Below are 25,119 nucleotides of genomic sequence, written 5' to 3' on the forward strand. Positions count from 1 at the left end.
GCTATATAGATTGTGTCCCTTCTTCCAACTCTGCATCATATGACAGTGGCACACAAGGCTGGTTTGTCAGAACAAGGAGTACTGTGCCACGCCTAGGAAGGGAGACTGTCACTGGCAACACAGCTTCCATGGTAACGTGGCCAGACATTCCAGCATAGAAAGTATCATAAAACAATACCACAATCACATTATGGGAAAACAATGGGTTCAAAATACCAGGCAATTTTTTTGATAGTTCCGCCTACGTACATAGCATATTAAGAACAATCTCCAAATTATAGAAACATGGTTTTTATAGATAACAGGTTTGCTAAAAGTGAAATGGTCATTCCAGGAGAGAAGATAAATATAGTTTGGCTAAACTGTAAATGCACACTACAGATAAAATCCAGCCCAGAGATAAGATTGTATACGGGGTTGGAAATCAAAATGAGACGTGGTAATGGTGACACCAGTTAGGGGTCCTATAAATAGCCTCCTGTTCATCCTCTGGGCTTAGTGGTTAAGAGCGTTGTGTCAGTAACCGAAAGGTTGCTGGTTCTAATCCCCGAGCCGACTAGGTGAAAAATCTGTCGATGTGCCCTTGAGCAAGGCACTTAACCCTAATTGCTTCTGTAAGTCGCTCTGGATAAGAGCGTCTGCTAAATGACTAAAATGTAAAATGTAAATTTCTTTCCTGACAGGAGCGCGCAGTCTGAGCACTGTATTGTGGGTACAAAATAAGCCTTTCTACTGGCCGGTGAAGGCAACCACGTGGAGCATGGTTGAATTATTTACAGCACATTAGGCTGCCCAGAACCCCTCTCTCGCTCATAAATACTTCATAAGGGTGCCGGAGAGATGGAAAATCCCATTTTACTAAAAGGATGACAAAAATGCAGTGTCAACCACAATTTACAAGGAGGCTTAAGTAACCCACTGAGATAAGGTCTCTCTGGACTATATCCATGAGGCCTGAGGAAGCCCAGGGTCATAGCACTGAGTGAAACAAGCAATAATCCCATCAAGATAATAACCACACATTACCCAGACATGACAATCCTCCCTGTCACAGTCTGTTTAAAACCACCAGTGTACCCTGTGTGTTCCCAACACCTGGAGGCTGTTGTTGGGTGGAGAGAGTAATCAGGATATGATCCTACATACCACTTTTAATTAAGCAGCTTACAAGTTCAACTCATTATGCAACTTCGCAATTTTCTTTTAGATTCTGTGTGTGTGTTAGGAGAAAGGGTTGAGGTCAGTGATCTATCCTGCTCTAGTCTAGTACATTTGAAAATCCATAAGGTTGATGTCATGGTAACGGACTTAATTAGTGCAGCTCATACATTATTGGTAAAGCAGTAGCTCCAGCCCGCCCTCTGCCTGTATTCTCATGATTGCAGCTTGGAGTAGAGGCCTTCAAGATGTATAAGTATTACTGCTATATACAATGACTCCCTTTGATGCCATCAAGGCCAGCCGGCCACATGGGAGTCTCCCTGGGCTCACATGGCCTGACATTAATTCCCCAGCTCCATTCATTGGGGCATGATTGGGGAAAATAGGGGTGGTGAGGTAAAGCAAGTCATGGAGATGTGTCATAGCAATCTGGGCCTTACCAAGCAGTGAGTGTTAGCACCACCTGGTGTTCATGTGTATCAGTCTGGCTAAATGCCCCAATGTTGCCACCAAGTGGACGGTAGGCTGAACTTCAGCACATGCATACAGAACATGAAAAGTGCACAAATTGATGACTATTATAATAATCAATGGGTATAGTTTTGTCAACACACTCTAGGGCTGACCCCAATTATTAGACTGGTCGATTGTTTGGTCGATAGGCTGTTGGTCGACCAATATTTTTTAGCAAATATATATATATATATTTTTGTTTTTATGGCACACAAGACCCATCTTATTCGTCCCCATCTCAGTGAACTAATCCATTGCGGAGGCCGAGACTAATCCATTGCGGAGGCCGTGGGGATGGCACACTCCAAGAAGAAGGGGAGTGTGGCGCACAATGCACGTCTCTCTCCAGAATGCGCTTTCCCGCCAATTTGTGCACATTCATTGTTTCATAAATTGTGTGAATTGTTGGCGTTTGACTGTTAGTGTCTATCAATTCACCATTACATATATCACCAGTAGTACATATACTGTTAATTACTATAATTTCTAATCTACAATGTTTGTTTGGTTACGGTAATGTCTGTTAACGCATTCAATATTATTATTCCAGTCTTTTACCGTTCTCACTGGAGTGGACACATTATTTAAAGAGCGCACAACCTATGCTACACTTGTGAGAACCAAGTTTTGGTTAATTTCATTCCATTTACGAGTTGTCAATTTAGTCACAGTCTTTTGTTTGGAGCGCTCCTGTCAATGTTGAGTAAGGATGTGCACCTGATTACGCATAGAAGTAGGCCTATAGGTTACCTGGCATGCGCGCAAATGTTGGCATATAAATGTGCCCATTTGGGGATCTGATAGTATTTCTGATTGTCGTGGAGCTTCTCAAAGTAATGTTTTCCTCACCTCAAACAGCAAGCAAACGAAGTCTGTTTTTACATCCATTGAGAATGACAATAATTCCTCAATGTATTTGAAAAATCTTTCATGCTCTCTCCCTTTAGATAAATGTCATGCTCTGATCCAGTGGAAACGTCACAAAATAGGCCTACCTGATTACTTCTTATCCCTTGCGCAAATAGCCTACAGCGGTGTGTCCAGAGTTCACTGGCACGGGAAACTGAGGGCCCAGAATATTTTATACAATGTTGCAAGGAGCTTCAGGCCGCACCCAAGTTAATAGTTGATACAATGTTTCAAGTTCTTTGCAGACAGGCCATGCGTAGCCAATGTGATTTATAGGATATTTATTTTTAAATCAGGATCTTTTCTACCTGCTGGATGCAATGTTTTTATTTGTTGGCTTTATAGGTTATTTTTACATAGTTACTTTTTAGGATTGTATCATTTTCATTTAGATTTTTGATTAACCACATGACAATGATTTTGAGATACGAAGACCTTGTTATAAATTAAATGAAACTGTTCCACGAAAACGTGCATATGAAAACCATAACAGGCACGCAGATCGGTAGAAATTGTAAAATAAATTGGCATTCCACATGGGAAAGTTTGCTGACTCCTCATGAAGCCTATTACCGGCAACTTCAGGAGAATAACGGCAGAATCTGCGAAAGCCAGTAGGAGCGGGGGGATGGTGGGGACAGGTTAAAGTTTTGTCTTCTGGTTATCTTGATCTCTGGCTCCCTCGAGTCATTTGTGTCTTATTTAACAAACAGTGAGCTTAAAGCATCAAACAAGCTCAATGCATATATAGTTAATTTTATTAAAACACATAGGGTGTATCTATATGGAAAAATACACATTTGGTCGAAAGAACAGACGACTTACTGTCAACAAAGATTATTTTTTGTTGTTGGAGACAGCCCTAACACACTCGAAAGGACATAAGGGTTAACCTGTGAGCTCTTCTTTGTCACACTGTGGGGATATCTGTGAGTACACTACCTGCAAGTTTAGGGGCCATGGGATCCTCTGATACATGGACAGGGCTCTCCTTCACCTCCCCAGTCTTCTCATGCTGCTCCACGGCGGCCAGGAAGGGAGCCACTACCTCCACCACGTTCTTTACCTCCACGTAGGCCTGAGGGCTTCCAGGCAGAGGCTTGGAGTTGTGGAAGAGGCTAGCCCAGGATTTGGGGGGGTTGGCAGCGGGCGCAGCCGGAGGGGCAGGCGACTGAGGCTGCTCTGCCACCGCCGGCTGGGCCTCAGAGTCTGGGGACGAGGCAGGCTCCACTGAGGGAGCTGGGGCCTGCTGCTGGGGCTGCTCCCCTGCCTCAGAGGCCTCCTTGTGTCCGTCTGCACTGATGCCAGCATGGGGCTCAGCCAGCCCATTGGCCACCCCACTGTCCCCAGTCTCCTCCTCTTCTTCAGTAGTAGCAGTAGCAATGGTGGCAGGGGGGCTGGCCTCAGCAACCGAGGGGGGAGGAGGGGAGGTGGGGCAGGGGCTGTGCCCGCCGCTGCCCAGCAGTTCAGGGCTCTCTGGAGCCATGTTCTCAGGCTGCTGCTCTGCAGTCCTGCCCCCCTCTGCCCGCCCACTGCTCTGAGAGGAGGAGGAAGAGGAGGAGGAGGAGGAAGCCGCGTCTTTACCATCTGATAAAGAGGTGGCTCCACTCGTGAAGTCCAAAGACGATTCATCAGGGCTATCACAAGTCCTCTGATTCACAGCAGCCGACGCATCCGCCGCTGCTGCCCTAGTGACAGGGGCTGAGGTGGAAAGTTTGCCCCCTGACAATGCCTTACCAACCATGTCCTGCGACCCAAGGTGAGGGCCGCTAAGAGCGTGTCCATTCACCAACCCCTTTCCAGGAGGCCCGTCTATGCCCATGCCACCGCTATTGGGGCCCGAGCCCTCCAGGTAGTTGTAGTATCCTGGCGGTCGCTTTTTCTTTTTCTTCCTCTCCCTCTGGCCCAAGCTGCCCGGGCCCCCGTCCCCATCCTGGCAGTTCTGGTTGCTGTCCATGGCGCAGGGCTCCGAGTCTGGGCCATCTGGGCCGTCGGGGCCATCCGGGCCGTCCAGGGAGTTGTAGTGTGCTCCGTCTGGGACGTCTGCCGCCGGAGAGAGGGCTGTGGCTGTCTGCAGGACATTCTGAGACGGCTGACAGCCCAGGATGAACTCCGGAGCCTGGGGGTTCAGAGTGCTGGACACCTTGAAGAGAGGATCCTTCACTCCCACAGGCTCCAAGTCCATCACCTCGTCCACACCAAACTCAATGCGCTGGTAGTCTTCGCCTGCAGAGGAGGATAAGTCAGTCAGCTTGGGAACATAAGGCACTACAGTTCTGCACTGAAGACAAAGGTTCATAAGGATCACACAACACAATAAAATACTACTTGGCCAATATCTGGCCTCCAAAACAGGTTTTGGCATCATGAAATATACAACACAATTTCCAACTTCTTTAACTGTCACAAACTCAATTGAATAACAAACATTGACCTTTAGTACTCCACAAATAAAAGTATCAAGCAACGAACAGTAAGTTCAATATCGATTAAATTTAACAAGTTGCTAACATCTCAAATTGGAAGATTATAGGCAGTGAGAGAAAGAGCTGAAGGTGAACATGAAGAAAACGTTAGTAAATGCAGATCAGATCATCCCAACACTCTGAATATGGTACGGCTGGGCTATATAAGACATGACTGGTCATCCATACAACCCAGCCACCGGAAACCCTGAGGGGGAATGTAAGGTATGGTTAGAGTACGGTTGTGATTCGCTCTTCTCTGTGGATTAGAGTGTCCTCTGTTAGTGTTTTTATCAAAGGGATTTCATTCCAGAGAGTCATAATGATGCACTGAGAGTAATACCCTTGCAAAACAAAATGCCTATTGTAATTGTTAGCTTCCATATAAGACCATTACTATGCCCTTATAAGTCCAATAAAAGAGGGTTCTCTCAATCCATCCAGTTAAGTGAGGGGGTATACAAATCACAAGTCAACTTAAAGCACTGCTGCGGTGCAAATGTGTTTAATGCAATAGAGAGAGGAGATATTTAACGGCATCTAAGCATGCAAAGCCTCACAGATCGTACGGACAGGGAAGAATGAGAGTAAATAGGGGCAAGGTTTAGAAAGCCACCAGTTTTTGAGACCTGGGTTTGAGTTCTTCAGCAACAAGTAATAAGCACAGAGTGTCGGACCCAAAACTCACCGCAAACCTGCCGTCTCATAGACTCCGTAATGTAAGGCACAGCAGGAGTGCAGTAACTTCCTGAATAATTCATACAAATCAAGGTAAAAATCAAGTGTTATGAGCAGGGGAGGGGTATGGTTGACAGACTTTTTGTAACTTGGTGGCTCAAAAATCCCTGCTCTGCAGGTATGTTTGGACATATTTTTTACAAGTAAAACCTTATCTTAAAACAATATGAATTCAGACTGTCACTCTCTTCCATGCAGTTCAGTCAGGTTGGTCTGGATCCAACTAGCACAGACGGACGTATGTTTGACTTTGGTCATAACCATTCAATCATGTGGGGGCAAGAGTGTTGTCAACCCAGAGAGCGCTGGTCAGCCTCATGCGGATGACGTTTGGAATGGTCTACGAGACAAACTTAAATAAAATCAGAGCAATCCAGTACAGACGTTCTTACCTGAAGACTGACTGACGCAGGAGACTTTGTCATTGAAGGGGGGAAGCTGTCAAAGAGCAGAGAGATTAGATTACAACTAAAAAAAACACTTTCTAATTAAAGTAAACAATCAAATATAGCATTAATCTCATAGACCACGACTGTTCTCAGTCTTCCTGCTTATCAATTCATCACATCTGTGTGATGTGCACTTTGGAGAAGTGGGGCAGATGACAGTCCTGGTGATAAAAACACGTTATTTTGTGCTGGCTTATATTCTTCACGCTCACTAAACTGCAAACATGAGCAATAAACCATTGTCTTCTCTGTGTTTTAGACACAATGACAGTAGATATACACACTGGTCTAAATCTATAAACTCAGCGGTTTGGGTGTTGAGCTTACAAAAGTCCATTCTTAAGATCGACCCGGTTAACATTAAGAGCCACCGGCACTCCAACACTTAACACCGTAGACTATATGGTGTCAAAACAGCTATAAGCTGGAGGAAACGTATGTGAATAACTGTCTAATTCAAGCCTCATTCAAAAGTCTTTGTCTTACCTCAACATAACATCGTGGAGTCACAAAGAACTGATTGATCTCATCAGGGCTGAACTCCCCGAAGATGTACTGCGGAGAGAGAAAATACACATTTACATAAAACACATCTGATTCAACATACTGAGGATAATCATGTGCAACCTATTAGAATCAACATATTAAATCACTACATCTATTACATAACAAAATATTTCAGCTCAGATAAATGTTGGAAATGTGGTATCTTCAATATTAACATGTGTGGGTAACGTAAGTGTGAAATATTGCTAAAACATCCAAGAACCCATGAGAAACACACTTTGAAAAAAGGCCGCTATAGCCCTCCATTTGTCTACAGAGAATTTTACAGACTAGGCGTACACCTCTTATCAATGAACTGACACAGTTGTGACAGCCCCGATGGAGAGGTAACACTAGGCCTCCTGGGAGAGGGCCTGCCTATCATCAGTCTGCCCAGATTGCGCAATGGGTTTCGGTAAAAGTAAGGGACAACATGGAAAAGTGATGAGTCATGCAGCATTAGAATGGCAAAATGGCTCCCGGCAGCCCACTTCACAGAGAACTGAGCCAAATGAAGAGACCTGACTCACTGGCTTCAGCCAATATGTAACATTTTTTGTAGTTTCTTCACAAGTGGAGTAAAACACAGCATTTGAAATCTTAGCTGACATTTGGCTACAATGCATTATTTTATCAATCTTATGTCCCCAATGTAACAACTTCAAAAATGTTCACACAATGTTCTGGGGCAGGAAAATGTTAATGGCAGTGAAGTACCATTACTTGGTAAGCTGGTCTGGACTTGTGACCTTCAAATCCCATTGGTTCATCCAGCTGGGCTTGACATTAACGCTTGTCCGGGGACAAGTAAAAAAATAGTTTGGCAAGATGAATATGGATTTAAGTTGCCCGTATGGACAAGTAAAACAATTCAGGCGCAAATCACAATATCAAACAATTACTCCAATCAGAATTGGATCAGAGGCCAACATTGGAATAATATTGTACATATACAGTGAGGGAAAAAAGTATTTGATCCCCTGCTGATTTTGTACGTTTGCCCACTGACAAAGAAATGATCAGTCTATAATTTTAATGGTAGGTTTATTTGAACAGTGAGAGACAGAATAACAACAACAAAAAACAGAAAAACGCATGTCAAAAATGTTATAAATTGATTTGCATTTTAATGAGGGAAATAAGTATTTGACCCCTCTGCAAAACATGACTCAGTACTTGGTGGCAAAACCCTTGTTGGCAATCACAGAGGTCAGACGTTTCTTGTAGTTGGCCACCAGGTTTGCACACATCTCAGGAGGGATTTTGTCCCACTCCTCTTTGCAGATCTTCCAAGTCATTAAGGTTTCGAGGCTGACGTTTGGCAACTCGAAGCTTCAGCTCCCTCCACAGATTTTCTATGGGATTAAGGTCTGGAGACTGGCTAGGCCACTCCAGGACCTTAATGTGCTTCTTCTTGAGCCACTTCTTTGTTGCCTTGGCCATGTGTTTTGGGTCATTGTCATGCTGGAATACCCATCCATGACCCATTTTCAATGCCCTGGCTGAGGGAAGGAGGTTCTCACCCAAGATTTGACGGTACATGGCCCCATCCATCGTCCCTTTGATGCAGTGAAGTTGTCCTGTCTCCTTAGCAGAAAAACACCCCCAAAGCATAATGTTTCCACCTCCATGTTTGACGGTGGGGATGGTGTTCTTGGGGTCAAAGTCAGCATTCCTCCTCCTCCAAACACGGCGAGTTGAGTTGATGCCAAAGAACTCCACCGTTCTCATGATCATTGCAGCTCCACGAGGTGAGATCTTGCATGGAGCCCCAGGCCGAGGGAGATTGACAGGTCTTTTGTGTTTCTTCCATTTGCGAATAATCGCACCAACTGTTGTCACCTTCTCACCAAGCTGCTTGGCGATGGTCTTGTAGCCCATTCCAGCCTTGTGTAGGTCTACAATCTTGTCCTTGACATCCTTGGAGAGCTCTTTGGTCTTGGCCATGGTGGAGAGTTTGGAATCTGATTGATTGATTGCTTCTGTGGACAGGTGTCTTTTATACAGGTAACAAGCTGAGATTAGGAGCACTCCCTTTAAGAGTGTGCTCCTAATCTCAGCTCGTTACCTGTATAAAAGACACCTGGGAACCAGAAATCTTTCTGATTGAGAGGGGGTCAAATACATATTTCCCTCATTAAAATGCAAATCAATTTATAAAATGTTTTGCATGCGTTTTTCTGGATTTTGTTGTTGTTATTCTGTCTCTCACTGTTCAAATAAACCTACCATTAAAATTATAGACTGATCATTTCTTTGTCAGTGGGCAAACGTACAAAATCAGCAGGGGGATCAAATAGTTTACCTCACTGTATAAAAAAGCCTACATTTCAAAGTGTATGTGATATGCATATTAGCTACAGCCTCATGTCAAAGTGTATGTGATATGCATATTAGCTACAGCCTCATGTCAAAGTGTATGTGATATGCATATTAGCTACAGCCTCATGTCCAAACCGATGCTAACATGAGGCGACGCCAGAAAATGTAGCCAAACTTTAAATGAGTCTTTTAATTACATAAACATAGGCTAAACACCAGTCATGTTTGACAAATATAATTAAGGATCATTAATATTAACGTCTAAAGGCTCGATTCTGTCGACATACTCGAGGAGCAGTTTGTTCAGATCAAATGGTCACAAGACCAGAGAGTGAAGGACAGTGCCTGTTGCGCACCGCACATCACCCACCTTGAATCTGAGCGGAGGGGGTCTACATTTTGAAACTATTTAACCATAAACTGTCTTTTTTTAAATATTGAGCTTATAATATTAAGAAATTAAACTTGATCAACATTTTAAGCTAAACTGTCTGATCAGTTTCATCAGCCTCATTGCTTTTTACATTTTTTTATGTGCAGTGGTTTTATGAATTTTGGATCTGTCATCCCAGAACTGTCCCAGAGTGTTTTAAACCGTAGACATATACAAAAGTACAAGGTTGTCATTTTAATGTTGCAGTATTTTATAGGCTACCAAATGTCCTCCAGGAGAGCCTTAACGGGGCAGTGTTTTATTTTGAGACAGGCTTGAATATGCAAAGTCTTCAATAAGCATTTTTGTCCAATTCTCATCTCTATGGTAAAAAATACAGTAATGCATTTTATTTTGTTAAGTGGTTGCACTTGCATCATACGATGATGTAAAAATGGTGTTACAGACCATTTTTCTATTATTGGACAAGTGACTTGTGCTTTTGGACAAGTACAACAATAATAATTCAGTCCTACTTCTCCGAAAAACAAGTGTAAAATAAAAGTTAATGTCAAGCCCTGTCTAGGGATTACTCATTCTAGCTGCACATTTTACACAAGGCTTCACACTGTAATGTCATTGTGCAAATTGAGTTGAGTACTGGCAACACTTGTCATACTAGACAACCAAATTCCCCATATTAATAATTGGAAGTTGGGTGGTCATTCTTATTGTTTGAGGATCCATGCAGTCAATTTTGTGAATTTTCAATTAACCACATCTGATGTTTCAAATATTCATAAATATAGGAATCCCCAATAACACCCCCCCCACCCCCTTCTGCCATTATCAATCAGTTTGAAACCAAACTGGACCAAGGCCAATTTGTGTTCAACTAAAGAGGAATCTTTAGAGAAGGCGTTAAAATGTCGTTACGAACCTGGCAAAGCAACCCCCCTCCAGACCAGACACTAATAGTGGGAGAGTACTCTAGCCAGCCACAGCCATACACTGCTTTGTAAAGATAATTATAGCCAGCATGGGGAAGGCAGGTTAAGTTAATCACAGTCGCACTCTTGCACTTGCTGCACACCCGACAGCCCTGCAGTGGGGTGAATTGGTCCTTCAATCACATGGCGACTTTTCTTGGTTTGGCTCATTACAGAATAGCAGGGGCACTTGTCGATACAAAAACAACTCTGCATAACATTACATCCTGAAAAGACATCCTTGAAGTCTTTCATTAGGCAACATATAAAAAATAGAAGGAAAAATTATTTCTAAACAAAACAAGTGTTGGTGGTGCATGGTGAGGGGAAGGTGTCCAATGATATGGAGCAGTAAAGAAAAGGTGAAACAAGCTCGCTAACCACACAGAATCCTCCCAGCGCATTTAACAGTGGGACATGAAAAGGGAGGCACAGAGAAAAGAAAGTGCAGTTCAAGCATATGTAAATCTTTGCAAACAAGGGCCCAACATTGCTGAAATGGCACTACAAGCGACAAACAGCCTGCTATAATCCAACGGCCTCAGGACAGCTAATACAATCACAACAGAAAGAATGTCCCTTTGCCTCTTTCTACAGGCGTGCCACACGTACCACACTAAGCTTCCCTCGCTGTTCGTTTGGACTGAGGATTACCACAAAATGGCCATCTGTATTACCTCAACATGCTCCAGTGAGACGGCGTGCGCACATACACACACACTTTTAATGAATGGGGTTAGAGATCAGGGAGCAGGGAGCAGGGGTGGGGCTTACAGAGTAAGGAGGGGTCCATATGACATTTTAAGCACAATGATATTGTCTCCGATATTAAAAGGAGCTAAACCAGAGAAACTGAACACATACACATTTCTAATGTTAGTATACTAATGTTAGAATTATAATAATATATTGCAGATGGCATTCAATAAAGCTTCTGTTTAACAATTAACAAAAAGACATCCAAAGGTTGCTTTATGGGGAAGACGTGGCGTTGATGGCTTAGAGGGGTGGGGGTGTAATAAGATCAAATGCGTCAAACAGCAGCAGAGCTGATAAGAGCCAGTCAAACTAGTTGTTTCACTGGAATTTCAAGTTACCAGACATTGCCAACTTCCACCTGATGCATAGAATAACAATCCACAAACCCCTATACCTACAAGGACTGGGACTCCCTCATCACTACTACCCAGAGTTCCCTATTGGACAGGGACTCAGCCAGCCCTGCTTTGCAAGGTCTCACAAATTGGAATGCAAAGAGTCACTATTAGAAAACTTGGCATGCCATGAATATGCAACACTACAAATAAGGTCAAACACGTTTCGAATAAACCTCTGATGCAGGCCGGGGCTTGAGTATTACATTCTCTTATGAAGAAAAATTGAGAATGATGAGCTAGCACAGGGAGTGATGCCCAAGAACTGAAAAAACATTAACTAAACACTGAGCAGAGCCAGACAGAGAAGAACACTATCATTTATTCACGCAAGAGACACTAATACAGGGCGATGTCATTCAAACACTAACAACAGCTGATGGGATTCTCTGAGGCCTTGGTGTTGCAATACCTTTCAAGGGTAAGACAAATGGGAAGACAGCTCAGCTCTCTAAACACTGCTCTACCCTGCTGTTCAGGAAAATACCTAACTAGCCAGGCAACTCAACCTCATGTGCTATTAACATAATGTTGAATCAGGAGCTCACCATTCAAAAAAGTAAGGCCACCACCAGCATATCAGATCATGCTTGGAAATGAACAATAACCCTTTCCGTAGTTTATTTATTTACTTTAACACATCCGATCTTCACTGTGACAAGAGGTTCCCATCTTTTTCAGTTACAAACCTGGAATTGTCTAGGTTTACCCACAGCTACCCACTCCTAACCCCCACATTTGTCATCTGACATTAAGACAATCCACCATTGCCAAATCCACGCTGTTCACCAACTGACGAAACTGTCAACTAAAATATGGGCAAATACACAGTACAATATACTTAGGTAGAAACTATACAGGCCCATTAACCACTTTATGCTTGAGGTCCACAATACATGGAAGCGTTTACTCAACTGAAGATTCATAGCATTCATTTTATTAACTTGGAAAATATTGTGTTGATACTTTGGTATGCAACTCTCAGACAACCCACTGCTATGGTGTGGAACGGTCTCCGACAGCTACCATTCCTCTGCCTTTTGCTTCAATCTTGAATCCCTGAGTCATAAAGCAAAAGGTGTGGCTTCTGCTGCTCCTTGTGCACAACCCATACATTAGAAAGCAGACTGAACAAGGTTTTCCTCTAGGATATTGCCTGTGCCATTCCGTTAATTTTTTTATCCTGAAAAACTCCCCAGCCATTAACAATTACAAGCATACCCATAACATGATGCAGCCACCACTATGCTTGAAAATATGGAGAGTGGTACTCAGTAATGTGCTGTATTGGATTTGCCCCAAACATAACACTTTGATTCAGGAAAAAAAGTTAATTGATTTGCCACATTTTTTGCAGTATTACTTTAGTGCCTTGTTGCAAACAGGATGCACGTTTTGGAATTTTTTTATTCTGTACAGGCTTCCTTGTTTTCACTTTGTCAATTAGGTTAGTATTGTGGAGTAACTACAATGTTGTTGATCCATCCTCAATTTTCTCCCATCACAGCCATTAAACTCTGTTTTAAAGTCACCATCGTCCTCATGGTGAAATCCCTGAGGGATATTAAATGTCAACTTTTTTTTTTTTTTTTCCATCTACCAATAGGTGCCTTTCCTTGTGAGGCATTGGAAAACCTCCCTGGTCTTTGTGGTTTAAATTCACTGCTCGACTAGGGGCCCTTACAGATAATTGCATGGGGTACAGAGATGTGGTAGTCATGCTGGTTCAATGCTGTAACACAAAACAATTAATAAAAGTAAAAAAAAATATGGTAGTGACTGTCCATTACTACTTATCAACCATCATTTACTCACATTACTTTACATTTAAAAAAAATATATATATTAGTCATTTAGCAGACGCTCTTATCCAGAGCGACTTACAGTTAGTGAGTGCATACATTTTCATACTGGCCCCCCCGTGGGAAACGAACCCACAATCCTGGCGTTGCAAGCGCCATGCTCTACCAACTGAGCTACAGGGGACTACATATATTGCCCACATATATTAATGACTTTCATTCCAAGTCGGTCAATTAGTAGTTTAAAAAACGAAAAATAACAAATATTTCTGTTAATCGCTCAGCACTACTAGCTAGCTACTTGCCTGGGGACCAGACGGGTGAATTTCTAGATCCACCAACCTGGAACATCTCAGTGTTCAATTCAGGAAAAAGGTCCTCCTAGATCCTCTACAAGCCGGAATGTTTAATCAAATTTAATTTGAACCTATTTAACCAGTTGTCTGCGTGGCTGGTCCTTATACGGGCAGGAATTAAACAATATCCACAGGAAAGTATTATTAAACCAACTTTTCAAAGTGCTGGTAGTGTATCCAGATTTCTATCACCTGAAGCATGAGCAAAACCATGTAAACACGTGCACGAGCTTGGCAAGTATGCATGCGTTGCTTGCATGTATTTGCATTGTGTGCTCATGCTTCATGTGAGTAACCTAAACACAGTACCAGCACTTTGAATAGTTGGTTTAATAATAATTTATTGAGAATATTGTCTTATTGCTGCCCACAAGGACCGGTCACGCAGACAACCGGTAGAGTAGGTTCAAATTTTACATCATTTTAAATACAGATGTTTCATACATTGGTGAATTTAGAAATTCACCAGTCTGGTCCCCAGCAGGCAAGCTAGCTAACGTACATGGCTATATACAACCACATCTAGCTAGTTGGCTAATGGTATACCTGGGCAGAAGATATAGCTAGCTAGCTACTTTTCTAAAGTTCGACTACAATGTAGGATAGTTAGCTAGCTACCTAGTTAGTAGTTACGACTTCAGGCCGTGACAAGTCATTACAGCTAAACACATCATGGAGGTCTGTCCACATGAGTCAGCTTCCCTTGAAAGAAGCACAACTAGCTACGTGCTCTAAAAGGGACAGCAGAAACAGAGTGTACAATGCGCAAGCTCCGAACCGTTTGCAGAATCCTCACTGGTTCAGATTCGGATATTTAGCAAAACTGCCTCTGATCAGACAAGCCCACTGTAGCTATGTCATTAGCCACACAACCTGCGTCCGCACGAACTCTGGCAAGCTAGCCAGCTAGCTAAATTAAGCTAGGTAGCTAGCTGGCTAGACAAATCAATTTGGCTAGCTAGCTAAATTAAGCTAGGTAGCTAGCTGGCTAGACAAATCAATTAAAGTTCACGTTTGACCATATATCATTTGTATTCATTCTTTGCTTATAACTCGTCGGCACTTTTAACAAATCACTCATATCTAAATGCTAAACTAGCAAGTTAGCTAACATAACCAGTTATGAAAATCTACACTGGGATAAGCAGGCCTGTCGCATCAGCCAGAGCAGGTGGGCCATGCACATACACGCAGCAATCTTCAACAACAACTACAAATTGTCAAAGGAAAATATCACCTGTTGGGGTCTTTTGAATGTGTTATTTTCTCCACACAACACGTGCACATACGATTTTGCCCATTTTTATATTTTAATCTAACCCTGTTTCGAGTACTGTTGGCTAATTTGAATGGAGGCTCCTCGGGCCTGTACCATGCTGGTGTTTCAATGGGGAAATAGGCTTTTCGTGCTTAGGGAAGCATTAGCAAGCAATTTAATCACACTTTTCAATGACACAAGTCACCACTATATTTCGGGCAAGGAACACATCTAGAAATGTAATATATTATGACTACTTTTTCATTAATCTTGTGTCAAAACGTGAAACAGTAAAAAAAAATCCTAGACGTATCAGCAGCGTGAAGAGTTCTAACGTTACCTGGTTAACGTTACTGTGAGAAGCCATGCTCCCGGTGAGATTGTCTTTTCCAATCAGAAGATGGACGTTCTCCGGGGAAGATGTTAGTTTTTTTGTAATAATTATTACAAAAGACGGCCTAATTCGACATCTTTTTCATTTTCTCGACAATGTACTGACAGTTGTATTTTTAGGTTGTTTTATTGCTCCAGCATATCACGCTGCTTCCCCCGCCGTCGCCGCCATTTCTGTCTCGCCTCCTTGCTTCTGGCCTGCGCGCGCCGCGGATGGGTAGTGTTTTCTGGGAACGCGTTCGTTCACGTCCGGGTAGGAGGGTATAGTAGAGAACGTTTGACAGCTTGAGTAGGTGCGAAAAGAGCTGTCAGCTATGTATTATTTAGGACAGACAGATTGTGTTGTTATAACGAAGATTTATTGATAATTCAACATTCCATCCATGCATATTTGTTCACAAAAAAAGGGAAATGTGGGGAAAAAATGAAATGTATATATACACTACCAGTCAAAAGTTTGGACACACCTACTCATTCAAGGGTTTTTCTTTATTTTAATTTTTTTTTACATTGTAGAATAATAGTGAAGACATCAAAACTATGAAATAACACATATGGAATCATCTAGTAACCAAAAAAGTGTTAAACAAATCAAAATATATTTTATATTTGAGATTCTTCAAATACATTTACATCTACATCATTTAGCAGACGCTCTTATCCAGAGCGACTTACAAATTGGTGCATTCAACTTATGATAGCCAGTGGGACAACCACTTTGATCAGAGCCTGAAGGTAAGGAGGTTTCGTTCCCCTCACAGCTCCGTAGGCAAGCACCATGGTCTTGTAGTAGTAGCCAGCCTTTGCCTTGATGACACCTTTGCACACTCTTGGTATTCTCTCAACCAGCTTCATGAGGTAGTCACCTGGAATGCATTTCAATTAACAGGTGTGCCTTCTTTAAAAGTTTATTTTCTTCTTAATGCGTTTGAGCCAAAAACCATCAAGCGCTATGATGAAACTGGCTCTCAAGTTCATTAGAGTTACCAGCCTCAGAAATTCCAGCCCAAATAAATGCTTCACAGAGTTCAAGTAACAGACACATCTCAACATCAACTGTTCAGAGGAGACTGTGTGAATCAGGCCTTCATGGTCGAATTGCTGCAAAGAAACCACTACTAAAGGACACCAATAAGAAGAAGAGACCTGCTTGGGCCAAGAAACACTAGCAATGGACATTAGACCGGTGGAAATGTGTCCTTTGGTCTGGAGTCCAAATTTGCGATTTTGGGTTCAAACCGCCGTGTCTTTGTGAGATGTGGTGTGGGTGAATGGATTATCTCCGCATGTGTAGTTCCCACCGTAAAGCATGGCGGAGGGGGTGTTATGGTGTGGGGGTGCTTTGCTGGTGACACTGTCTGTGATTTACTTAGAATTCAAGGCACACTTAACCAGCATGGCTACCACAGCATTCTGCAGCGATACGCCATCCCATCTGGTTTGGGCTTAGTGGGACAATCATTTGTTTTTCAACAGGACAATGACCCAACACACCTCCAGGCTGTGTAAGGGCTATTTTACCAAGAAGGAGAGTGATGGAGTGCTGCATCAGATGACCTGGCCTCCACAATCCCCCGACCTCAACCCAATTGAGAAGGCTTGGGATGAGTCAGATGGCAGAGTGAAGGAAAAGCAGCCAACAAGTGCTCAGCATATGTGGGAACTCCTTCAAGATTGTTGGAAAAGCATTCCAGGTGAAGCTGGTTGAGAGAATGCCAAGAGTGTGCAAAGCTGTCCTCAAGGCAAAGGGTGGCTATTTGAAGAATCTCAAATATAACATATATTTTGATTTGTTTAACACTTTTCTAGTTACTACATGATTCCATATGGGTTATTTAATAGTTTTGATGTCTTCACTATTATTCTACAATGTAAAAAATAAAGAAAAATCCTTGAATGAGTAGGTGTGTCCAAACTTTTGACTGGTACTGTATATATATATATATATATATATATATATATATATATATATATATATATATATATATATATATATATATATATATATAACTACCACCCCTTCCCACTACTTTGGCACCAAAAGATCCTACCCCCCTGGAAGCTGGAACCCCTTCTCTCAAACCCCCCTGTAGTCCTTCTGCACTAAAATCTCTGACACCCAAAAACTTCTCTGCTACTACCAATTCAATCTTCTGGGATTTCCTTTCCATCTGTGCGGTGCAATTAATGACCATAGCAATAAACGCCAAGAAGCCAACCTTACTAAAGCATAAACTGTTCGGATCCCTACTACTCACAGGGATCCTCTCAGGCTCCCTCACCCTATCCTCTACTTTCATCACCGCATCAGCATACGACACTTTCTGCGCTGCTCTCACCCTGGAAACGTCAACCTGTCTCACTCGCACAGGACATTTCTGATCCCCAGCAACATGGCCACCTCCACAATTTGAAGCACCACTTTTTCCACCGAAACTACACACTCCTTCGTCCCATGCTCTCAGAATGCTGTTTTGGTAGTAGGGGGTGGAGTTCTATAGGGCGTACAGGTGAGAGGGAGGAGCTTGGAGAGGAAAGAAGTGCCAAAATACAGGAAACGTAAAATACGTAAATAATCCAATCATTCGCACAAATTAATCCAGATAAGAACCAGAATTAAGAGGTAATGTTAATCTTTCTTCTATGATTCTTCATTCATCAATTCGTTATCGTCGTCTCAATGTTTGGTTCGCTTCAACCAACAGCATACCTGTGAGCCTTATCGTTCGTCAGAGGTTACATGGAAATGCATGTATGTTTTTATCTTCACCATCAAATACACTGACCAACGTTACTGCCTAGTGCCTACTACCCTCGAGTCACAACCTGGTCTCAGAGCATTTCGTATTATTCTGTATGTAAATCTGAGACACTCCATTTAATATCATGTGTTACTTTTAGTATGGTATGTATTAATTTGTGGATGTCCATCCCACATTTCGTATGATAGGTTATGAATTACAATTCGTATTATATGTTATGAATTTGCGAAACGTACAATATGTTACTAATTTGCAAAAACATACTATATTTGACAAATTTGCAAAACGTATATGTTACGAATTCTAGCTAGGTGGCTAACGTTAGCTAGGCTAGGGGTTAAGGTTAGGGTTAAATTTAGGAGTTAGGTTAAAGGGTTAAGGTTAGGATTAGGGGAAGGGGAAGGGTTAGCTAAAATAGTTAAGGTTAGGGGAAGGGTTAGCCAACATGCTAAGTAGTGGCAAGGTAGCAAAAAAAAAGTAGTTGAAAAGTTGCTAACTAGCTAAAGTTGTCCGTGATGAGATTCGAACTCGCAACTTTTGGGTTGCTAGACGTTCGCGTTATACTTTCGTTTTTGCCTTAAGTAACCATCTGTCTTATGTAACCATAACTAACGTCATACTAAAGCGAGTATCTCGGATTTACGTACACAATAATACGAAATGCTCTGAGACCAGGTTCCCGAGTCAGTGTCAGCATTTTTGATTTGACGTTTTTAATGTTTGTCAAAGTTTTTCAGTGTTCATTCAGTTGTGTGCAGTTTCATGACAGTATCATTCGAGTTGGGTCTGACTGTGACCCGCATCCTGGGCGGTTCTTACCTGACCAGGTTAGAACCACCCAGGAAAAACCAGCCCAAAACTTCCTCCCTCTTTCATTTGGCTCCAGGCTACTTCCTCATTCTACGGGTAGCAGTGAGTCATGGGTAACTGCTTCCCACTGGGCAGCTGTATCACAGTGTTGCCGGCGGTACTGTGACCCGTAGAATGAGGAAATAGCCAGGAGACAATAAAAAGAGAAGCATCCAGGAGCCAATTGAAAGAGGGGGCAGGTTTTTCCTGGGCAGTTCTTGCCTGGGAGGGCATATTGTATAATTCAGGTTTCATCCCTGCCCCAGGGCTCCTTAAGGAGAGATACCCCTTACTGCTGTTGTTAGATTTCTCCATCTTTACTCCGTAGTCATTTCTGAATCGGAGGAATGCCACATGTGGTATAACTGTCACTAGTGTCAACAAGCATTGCAACCAATGTTTATTAGGCCTACATGCACAAATAATAGATTGGGATTGTCATCTGATCTCCCTGAGATATCTGTATGACAACTTTACACTAATACTCAATTGATCATGGCAATATTCATTCTAATAATTTTTCTGAGAAGCGGCCAAGAGACCAGACAATGCCAGAGAGGAGCAGATACCTGGAGAGGGATGAGTATGACAAGAGGCACAACAGCAGGGAGCGGGACCACTCTCACGACAGAGGAAGCTCCTCACATGAAGAGAAAGACTGGGAAAGGCAAAGAGAGAGAGACCGGAGGAAGAGAGACAAAATGGATGAGAGATACAGGGATGAGAAGGGCTCTGGCGATGACAGGAGGGACAGAGAGAAGGACTACTCTGACAGACAGCGGGATATGACACCCCATTCGCACAAGGACCCACCACCTGACCACAGAGGCGGTAGTCAACAAGGACAACAGAGAGTGTAAGAGACCATCTGACTGCCACAGAGTTGCTTCCACAGTGACCATCCTGGGCATGGGCAATTCCAAGGTAACAGAATGATGCTGAGACTCAGATTTTTCACTTTAAATTATGTAAAACAAAAACCAATGATTGCAAAATCATAACAAACCATACTGTACAACTCTATGCACAAGGACTACCTAATTTCCACTTTTTTTTTTACAAAAACATTTACTTCAAGAACAGTGCAGACGCAAAGTTTGGTAACAGAATGACGGTTTGTGCTGTCATTCTGTTACCAAACTTTGCATCTGCACTGTTCTTCAAGTAAATGTGTTTTTGTCCAATGCAGCCGTTTTTATCTCAATATCAAATAATTTCTGGGTAACAATTTAGTACCTTACTGTGATTGTTTTCAATTAAAATGAAAATAGCTTCTTAGCAAAGAGGGGAAAAGTGAAAACTAGCTGTTATACGGTAGACAGGTTGGCTGACAACATCACGAAAATGATACACACGCATCGATGTAGCCGCGCGTTATGATTCTGTATGGTCAGATAGCTAGCAACAATGACAAGAAGCTGCTTTGTGGGGAATCGTAGGTGGCTCGTTTCAGCTCGTTGTATCTTGTTATTGATAGCATGTCTTGTTTTGAGGTGTTTTGACTGATTTCATGTCGATGCTAATATGGCAAACATTTGCTAGCTAGCTAACCAACAAATGTAATAATGTATTTGAGACAAGTGCTCATTGTGAAAATGTTTTCAATAAACATTTGGAGAAAAATATAGTTAACAACAATCTAAGCCAACCCTGTCTGTTTTGCCCCATAGTTGAGCACATGTTGGTTTTGTTGATAAACAACCAACACCTCTATGGGCAGAGAGGTTTGGAACTCTTTCTTATTGGTCTATTAACTAATTTACCGCCTGGTGATGTCACCAAAACTCAGTCCCACCAAAACTGGCTGAAATTGACATTAGAAGGGCATTATCATCATGTGGTCCTCTGTAGCTCAGCTGGTAGAGCACGGCGCTTGTAACGCCAAGGTAGTGGGTTCGATCCCCGGGACCACCCATACACAAAAAAATGTATGCACGCATGACTGTAAGTCGCTTTGGATAAAAGCGTCTGCTAAATGGCATATTATTATTATTATTATTATTTTCACAGTATTATTCCAACCTCAGTGTGGAAATATACACTGAGTGTACAAAACAATAGGAACACCTTCTTAATATTGAGTTGCACCCCCTTTTGCCCTCAGAACAGCCTCAATTCGTCAGGGCATGGATTCTAGAAGGTGTCTAAAGCGTTCCACAGGGAGGCTGGCCTATGTTGACTCCAATGCTTCCCACAGTTGTCAAATTGGCTGGATATCCTTTGGGTGGTAGATCATTTTTGATACACATGGGAAACTGTTCAGCATGAGAAACCCAGCAGCGTTGCAGTTCTTGACACACTCAAACCGGCGCGCCTGGCACCTACTACCATACCCCGTTCAAAGTCACTTAAATCTGTTGTCTTGCCCATTCACCCTCTGAATGGCACACATGCACAATCCATGTCTCAATTGTCTCAAGGCTTAAAAATCCTTAATCTACACTGATTGAAGTAGATTTAACAAGTGACACGAATAAGGGATCATAGCTTTCACCTGGTCAGTCTGTCATGGAAAGAGCAGGTGTTCCTAATGTTTTGTACAATCAGTGTATATAAAACACAGGAAAAGTAATCCTTGTGCATATAGTTGGATGGTTTATTTAACTTTCCAATCATTGGTTTTTGTTTGGCATACATTTTATAGTGAGAAATCAGAGTCTGCATCATTCTGTTACCATGGAATTGCCCGCGTATACCGTACAGTCTGAGAAGGCTCCGGTTTCACTGGTTTGGGATTGACTCCTTGTAATGAAGTAACTGTCTGCCAGTGTTTGAATGGCACATTGACTCTTGGGGTGCCCAAAGTAAATATACACCCCTGGAATATGAAACCTGCTCTCTGCCATGTAGGAGGCTTGTGGTGTGGTGGGTTTATGTGGTGTAGTTTCAACGTAAGATTTGGCAGGCATCAACTTCTGATTTTGTCTTTGCAGGTATACAGAAGCCTCCACGCCTCCTTCCATGGGGGAATACTATGAGCCACAACACAGACAGGCTCTGTACAACCTCAGATATGCCTTAACAGCCAGAGGCAAGTCATGTTTATATTAAAGAACAAACACCAACACAACTGAAATGTTGTAGGATGTGTGTGGGTGAATCTCGCTGGTAAGGTGTAGTAGGCGTTGTTCTGTCTGTTTGATTGGTCCACAAGGAACCAAATGGGGAGGGACGTACCTGAATTTGTCCAATAGAAACTCTCGTTTTTGCTGGAGTAAACGGTTTCCGTTGCAAAACGTTTTGGACTAATGATTACACCCCTGTTGTAGGAATGAGCTGACCAACCACATGACCAGGCCTCTGTGGGTACAGGGTCTTTATAATGAGGGGATTGGAGTTTTGTATTATAGTATGCGTATTACTCAACGTTTAAGAATTATTGGGTTTTGTATGTGGTTTCTTTCTCCAAATTGGATGATTATCCATGATATGCAGTACGTATGTTTAATTCACACTATATGGCATACTGTATGTTCTATCTCCCTCTGTTGAGGTGGAATTCCCACCAAAATTAACCATCACTCCATGAGGCAGTGTTGGTCGTACTCAGATCAACCTCAATTTAGCTGCATTGTTGCATCATCCTCCCTCTCTTGTGAAATGTATAACATGACCTTCAACTCAGCTCGCCATCTCCCGAGACTCTTACTGTATGATAAGTAATGTCTTTCGCCCTTTCTTAATCTGTTCTGTTCAGGTCTGTGCCAGATAATGGAGGTCTTTGTAAACCTGCTGATAGTCATCTGCTCAGGAGTGACCTACAGTAACTCAGGGGGTTACCGGGACCTGGCCAGCCTCGGGGGTATCTACCAGTACTACTTTGGAGGAGCACAGGCTTTCACTGGAGCCGATGTAGACAGGGTCAAGGAGCTGGACAAGCTGTTCCACCAGCTCAAGCTGCCTCCATACATCTTCAGCATGGCCTGTGGAGGGGCTCTGATGGTCTATGCCTGCATTATTCTGGCTTTGGGGATCCTGAGAGTCCCTTACCGCTGGCCCCATGTGCTGCTGGGTGAGGCCCTGGTGAACCTCCTGATCGGCCTGGGCTACATCCCTGCCCTGGCCTTCTACTTCATCAAGCTGCAGGAGACCTACGACAACCCCATCTGCACAGAGAGGGAAGCACTCTACAAGAGCAAAGGGCATCAGGGCTTTGCATGTGCACTCAATGGAGCAGACATCGCTGGAGGCCTCTTCGGGGTGCTTGGAGTCATCGTTTTCATCTTCGGAATGGTCTTGGCCATCCGTGCTTTCAGGGCAGTGCGGGAGATGAAGAGACCGAGAGCGATGGAAGATGGTAACTTATAACGGGGTTTGCTCACCCCCCACTGTGAATAGAACTGATACAAATGTAGGGTTGAGATCAAATTCGGTCAAACAGCTATAAATGCTAGTGCCTTTTTATATGAATTGTGATTGTACAGTTTAACACTTTTTTTAAATCAAAGAGCAATTTTGTACATTTTCTTTATTCTGATCAATTTTATACACTTCAAACTGCACACTTGTTTTACTAAATGTTACAGATGAGACATCTACACTGTCAAATACATTGTTCTTTACTAATAAAACTCTTAAACTGATGTATTTCTCCTCCTCATGAACCCTCTAGCCTAGAATATCTCCATCTTACCTTGTAGAAGAATAGTTATTGTTTGTGGCCTCTGTGGGACTGAAAACATAAATCTGTGTTGGTGTGGAGCAGAGCAAAGAGATCAGCAGTGTATTCATTCTGCCGATTCTGTTGCAAAACACTTCTTAAACGGAAGCGAACAGGGAAGGACCTACCTGAATTGATCCAATAAAACTCTTGTTTTGCTCTGTTTGCTTCCATTTGGTTCTTAAACGGTTTCCGTAATGCAGCTCAGACGCAAATCAATGGTGTTTCTGAGGACAGTGTATGGCCAATGCCATCATCAGAAAGACAATCGAGGGGAACAGAAGTTAGGGAAATGAGAGAAATGCAACAACGCCCAGGTTTTTCACAGTATAAATTTTATTGCTACTTGGCTGAAAGTTAATTAAAAATACAGCTTTTCTGCTCAAAACTAGTCATAGCAGCATCTCAAATGAAATAATAAACCATCGCCCACTCAATTTAAATGAGTACAATTCTGGCTGACAAACAGCAAAAGTGCTCATGGTTAGTCCTTTTCCTAAATGATAAAACACAAGGTATCCTCTAAAACTAATTACATCAAATATTTAACAGAATTTTAATATTTTTTAGCAGTTTTCTGCATGCTAAAATATAAACAAAAATATTAGATATGCTCCAGATATTCAAAACAATGCCTTACAAACATAATGTTAACATTTTGTACAAAGTAATCACATTGTATGTGCACTGTATATATTTTATATTTATATGCATTTATATATGGCATGCTTCAGACATTAAATACATTAATAATTAGTATCTTAAATAAAAAATATCATAATCTGTGACGGTATACTATAGAATCCCTTTATTCTAGATTCTGTAGTGGAGAAGGACCTATACATTTGCATGAACAATGTACAAAAATAAACCTCAGCTTCTTGGCATTGAGAGAAAATATTCAAGCATCTCTAGAAAATAATGTACAGAAAGAAAGGTGAGATCAAACAATGTTTACTTTGGTCACATGTTAAACAATTGGAACGTCCTCAATATCAGATTCTTTCCAGAGTTAACTATAATCATTTAACAGAATGATCGAGATTCATTCTGTTAAATATAACAGCAAACATGCATGTACACGTGCATACTTTCACACTCACACCTCTTTCACAGACCACAATGACAAACAGGCAGCATGTTCTCCCTCTGAGAAGATAAATAAAACCTATAATGTGTTAACAGAGAGTGGATTAAACGGATTCAGAATGAGTAAATTGAAAAGTCGCCCAGAAAACCATTCTGATACCATAACCTACTTAAATGTGCACACCCTCACACAAACACAAACTCAGTTGTATTTACACAAGATTATGGTGCACTCATCAGATCATGAACAGAAGTTGATCTCCTCTACTAAATAATTAAAGGGAATACTTTGCCATCCATTCTGATGGCACCTTGATCTGTTACTCTGTGC

The 25,119-nt window shown here is 42.2% G+C and overlaps 2 protein-coding genes across 4 annotated transcripts in view; one reads left to right on the forward strand and one right to left on the reverse strand.

Annotated features, from left to right (window-relative positions):
- Positions 1–15,623, reverse strand: part of LOC311128187 (ubiquitin carboxyl-terminal hydrolase 10-like) — a 29,733-nt gene extending 14,110 nt beyond the window's left edge. Inside the window, exons 1-5 of the mRNA XM_084160194.1 lie at positions 15,376–15,623; positions 6,722–6,790; positions 6,179–6,224; positions 5,737–5,796; positions 3,526–4,809 (exon numbers count right to left, since the gene is read on the reverse strand). Of these exons, the coding sequence (XP_084016320.1) occupies positions 3,526–4,809; positions 5,737–5,796; positions 6,179–6,224; positions 6,722–6,790; positions 15,376–15,402 (1,486 nt within the window). The 5' untranslated portion in view covers positions 15,403–15,623. The remainder of the gene's footprint in view (positions 1–3,525; positions 4,810–5,736; positions 5,797–6,178; positions 6,225–6,721; positions 6,791–15,375) is intronic.
- A 2,311-nt stretch (positions 15,624–17,934) lies between these two features.
- Positions 17,935–23,860, forward strand: LOC311127800 (MARVEL domain-containing protein 3-like). 3 transcript variants are annotated; one of them, XM_084159679.1, is made up of 5 exons: positions 17,935–18,051; positions 18,134–18,180; positions 19,570–19,895; positions 21,973–22,070; positions 22,737–23,860. In XM_084159679.1, exons 2-5 carry the CDS (start codon positions 18,169–18,171, stop codon positions 23,345–23,347), a joined length of 1,047 nt encoding a protein of 348 aa, XP_084015805.1. In that variant the 5' UTR covers positions 17,935–18,051; positions 18,134–18,168; the 3' UTR covers positions 23,348–23,860. The 3 variants fall into 3 exon arrangements, with proteins under 3 accessions (XP_084015805.1, XP_084015807.1, XP_084015806.1); XM_084159681.1 differs by lacking the exon at positions 18,134–18,180; XM_084159680.1 differs by having other exon boundaries at positions 17,957–18,180.
- The last annotated feature ends 1,259 nt before the right edge of the window (positions 23,861–25,119 follow it).

This window comes from Coregonus lavaretus (genome assembly GCF_964263955.1).
Source record: "Coregonus lavaretus genome assembly, chromosome: 4".
Classification (NCBI taxonomy): domain Eukaryota; kingdom Metazoa; phylum Chordata; class Actinopteri; order Salmoniformes; family Salmonidae; genus Coregonus; species Coregonus lavaretus.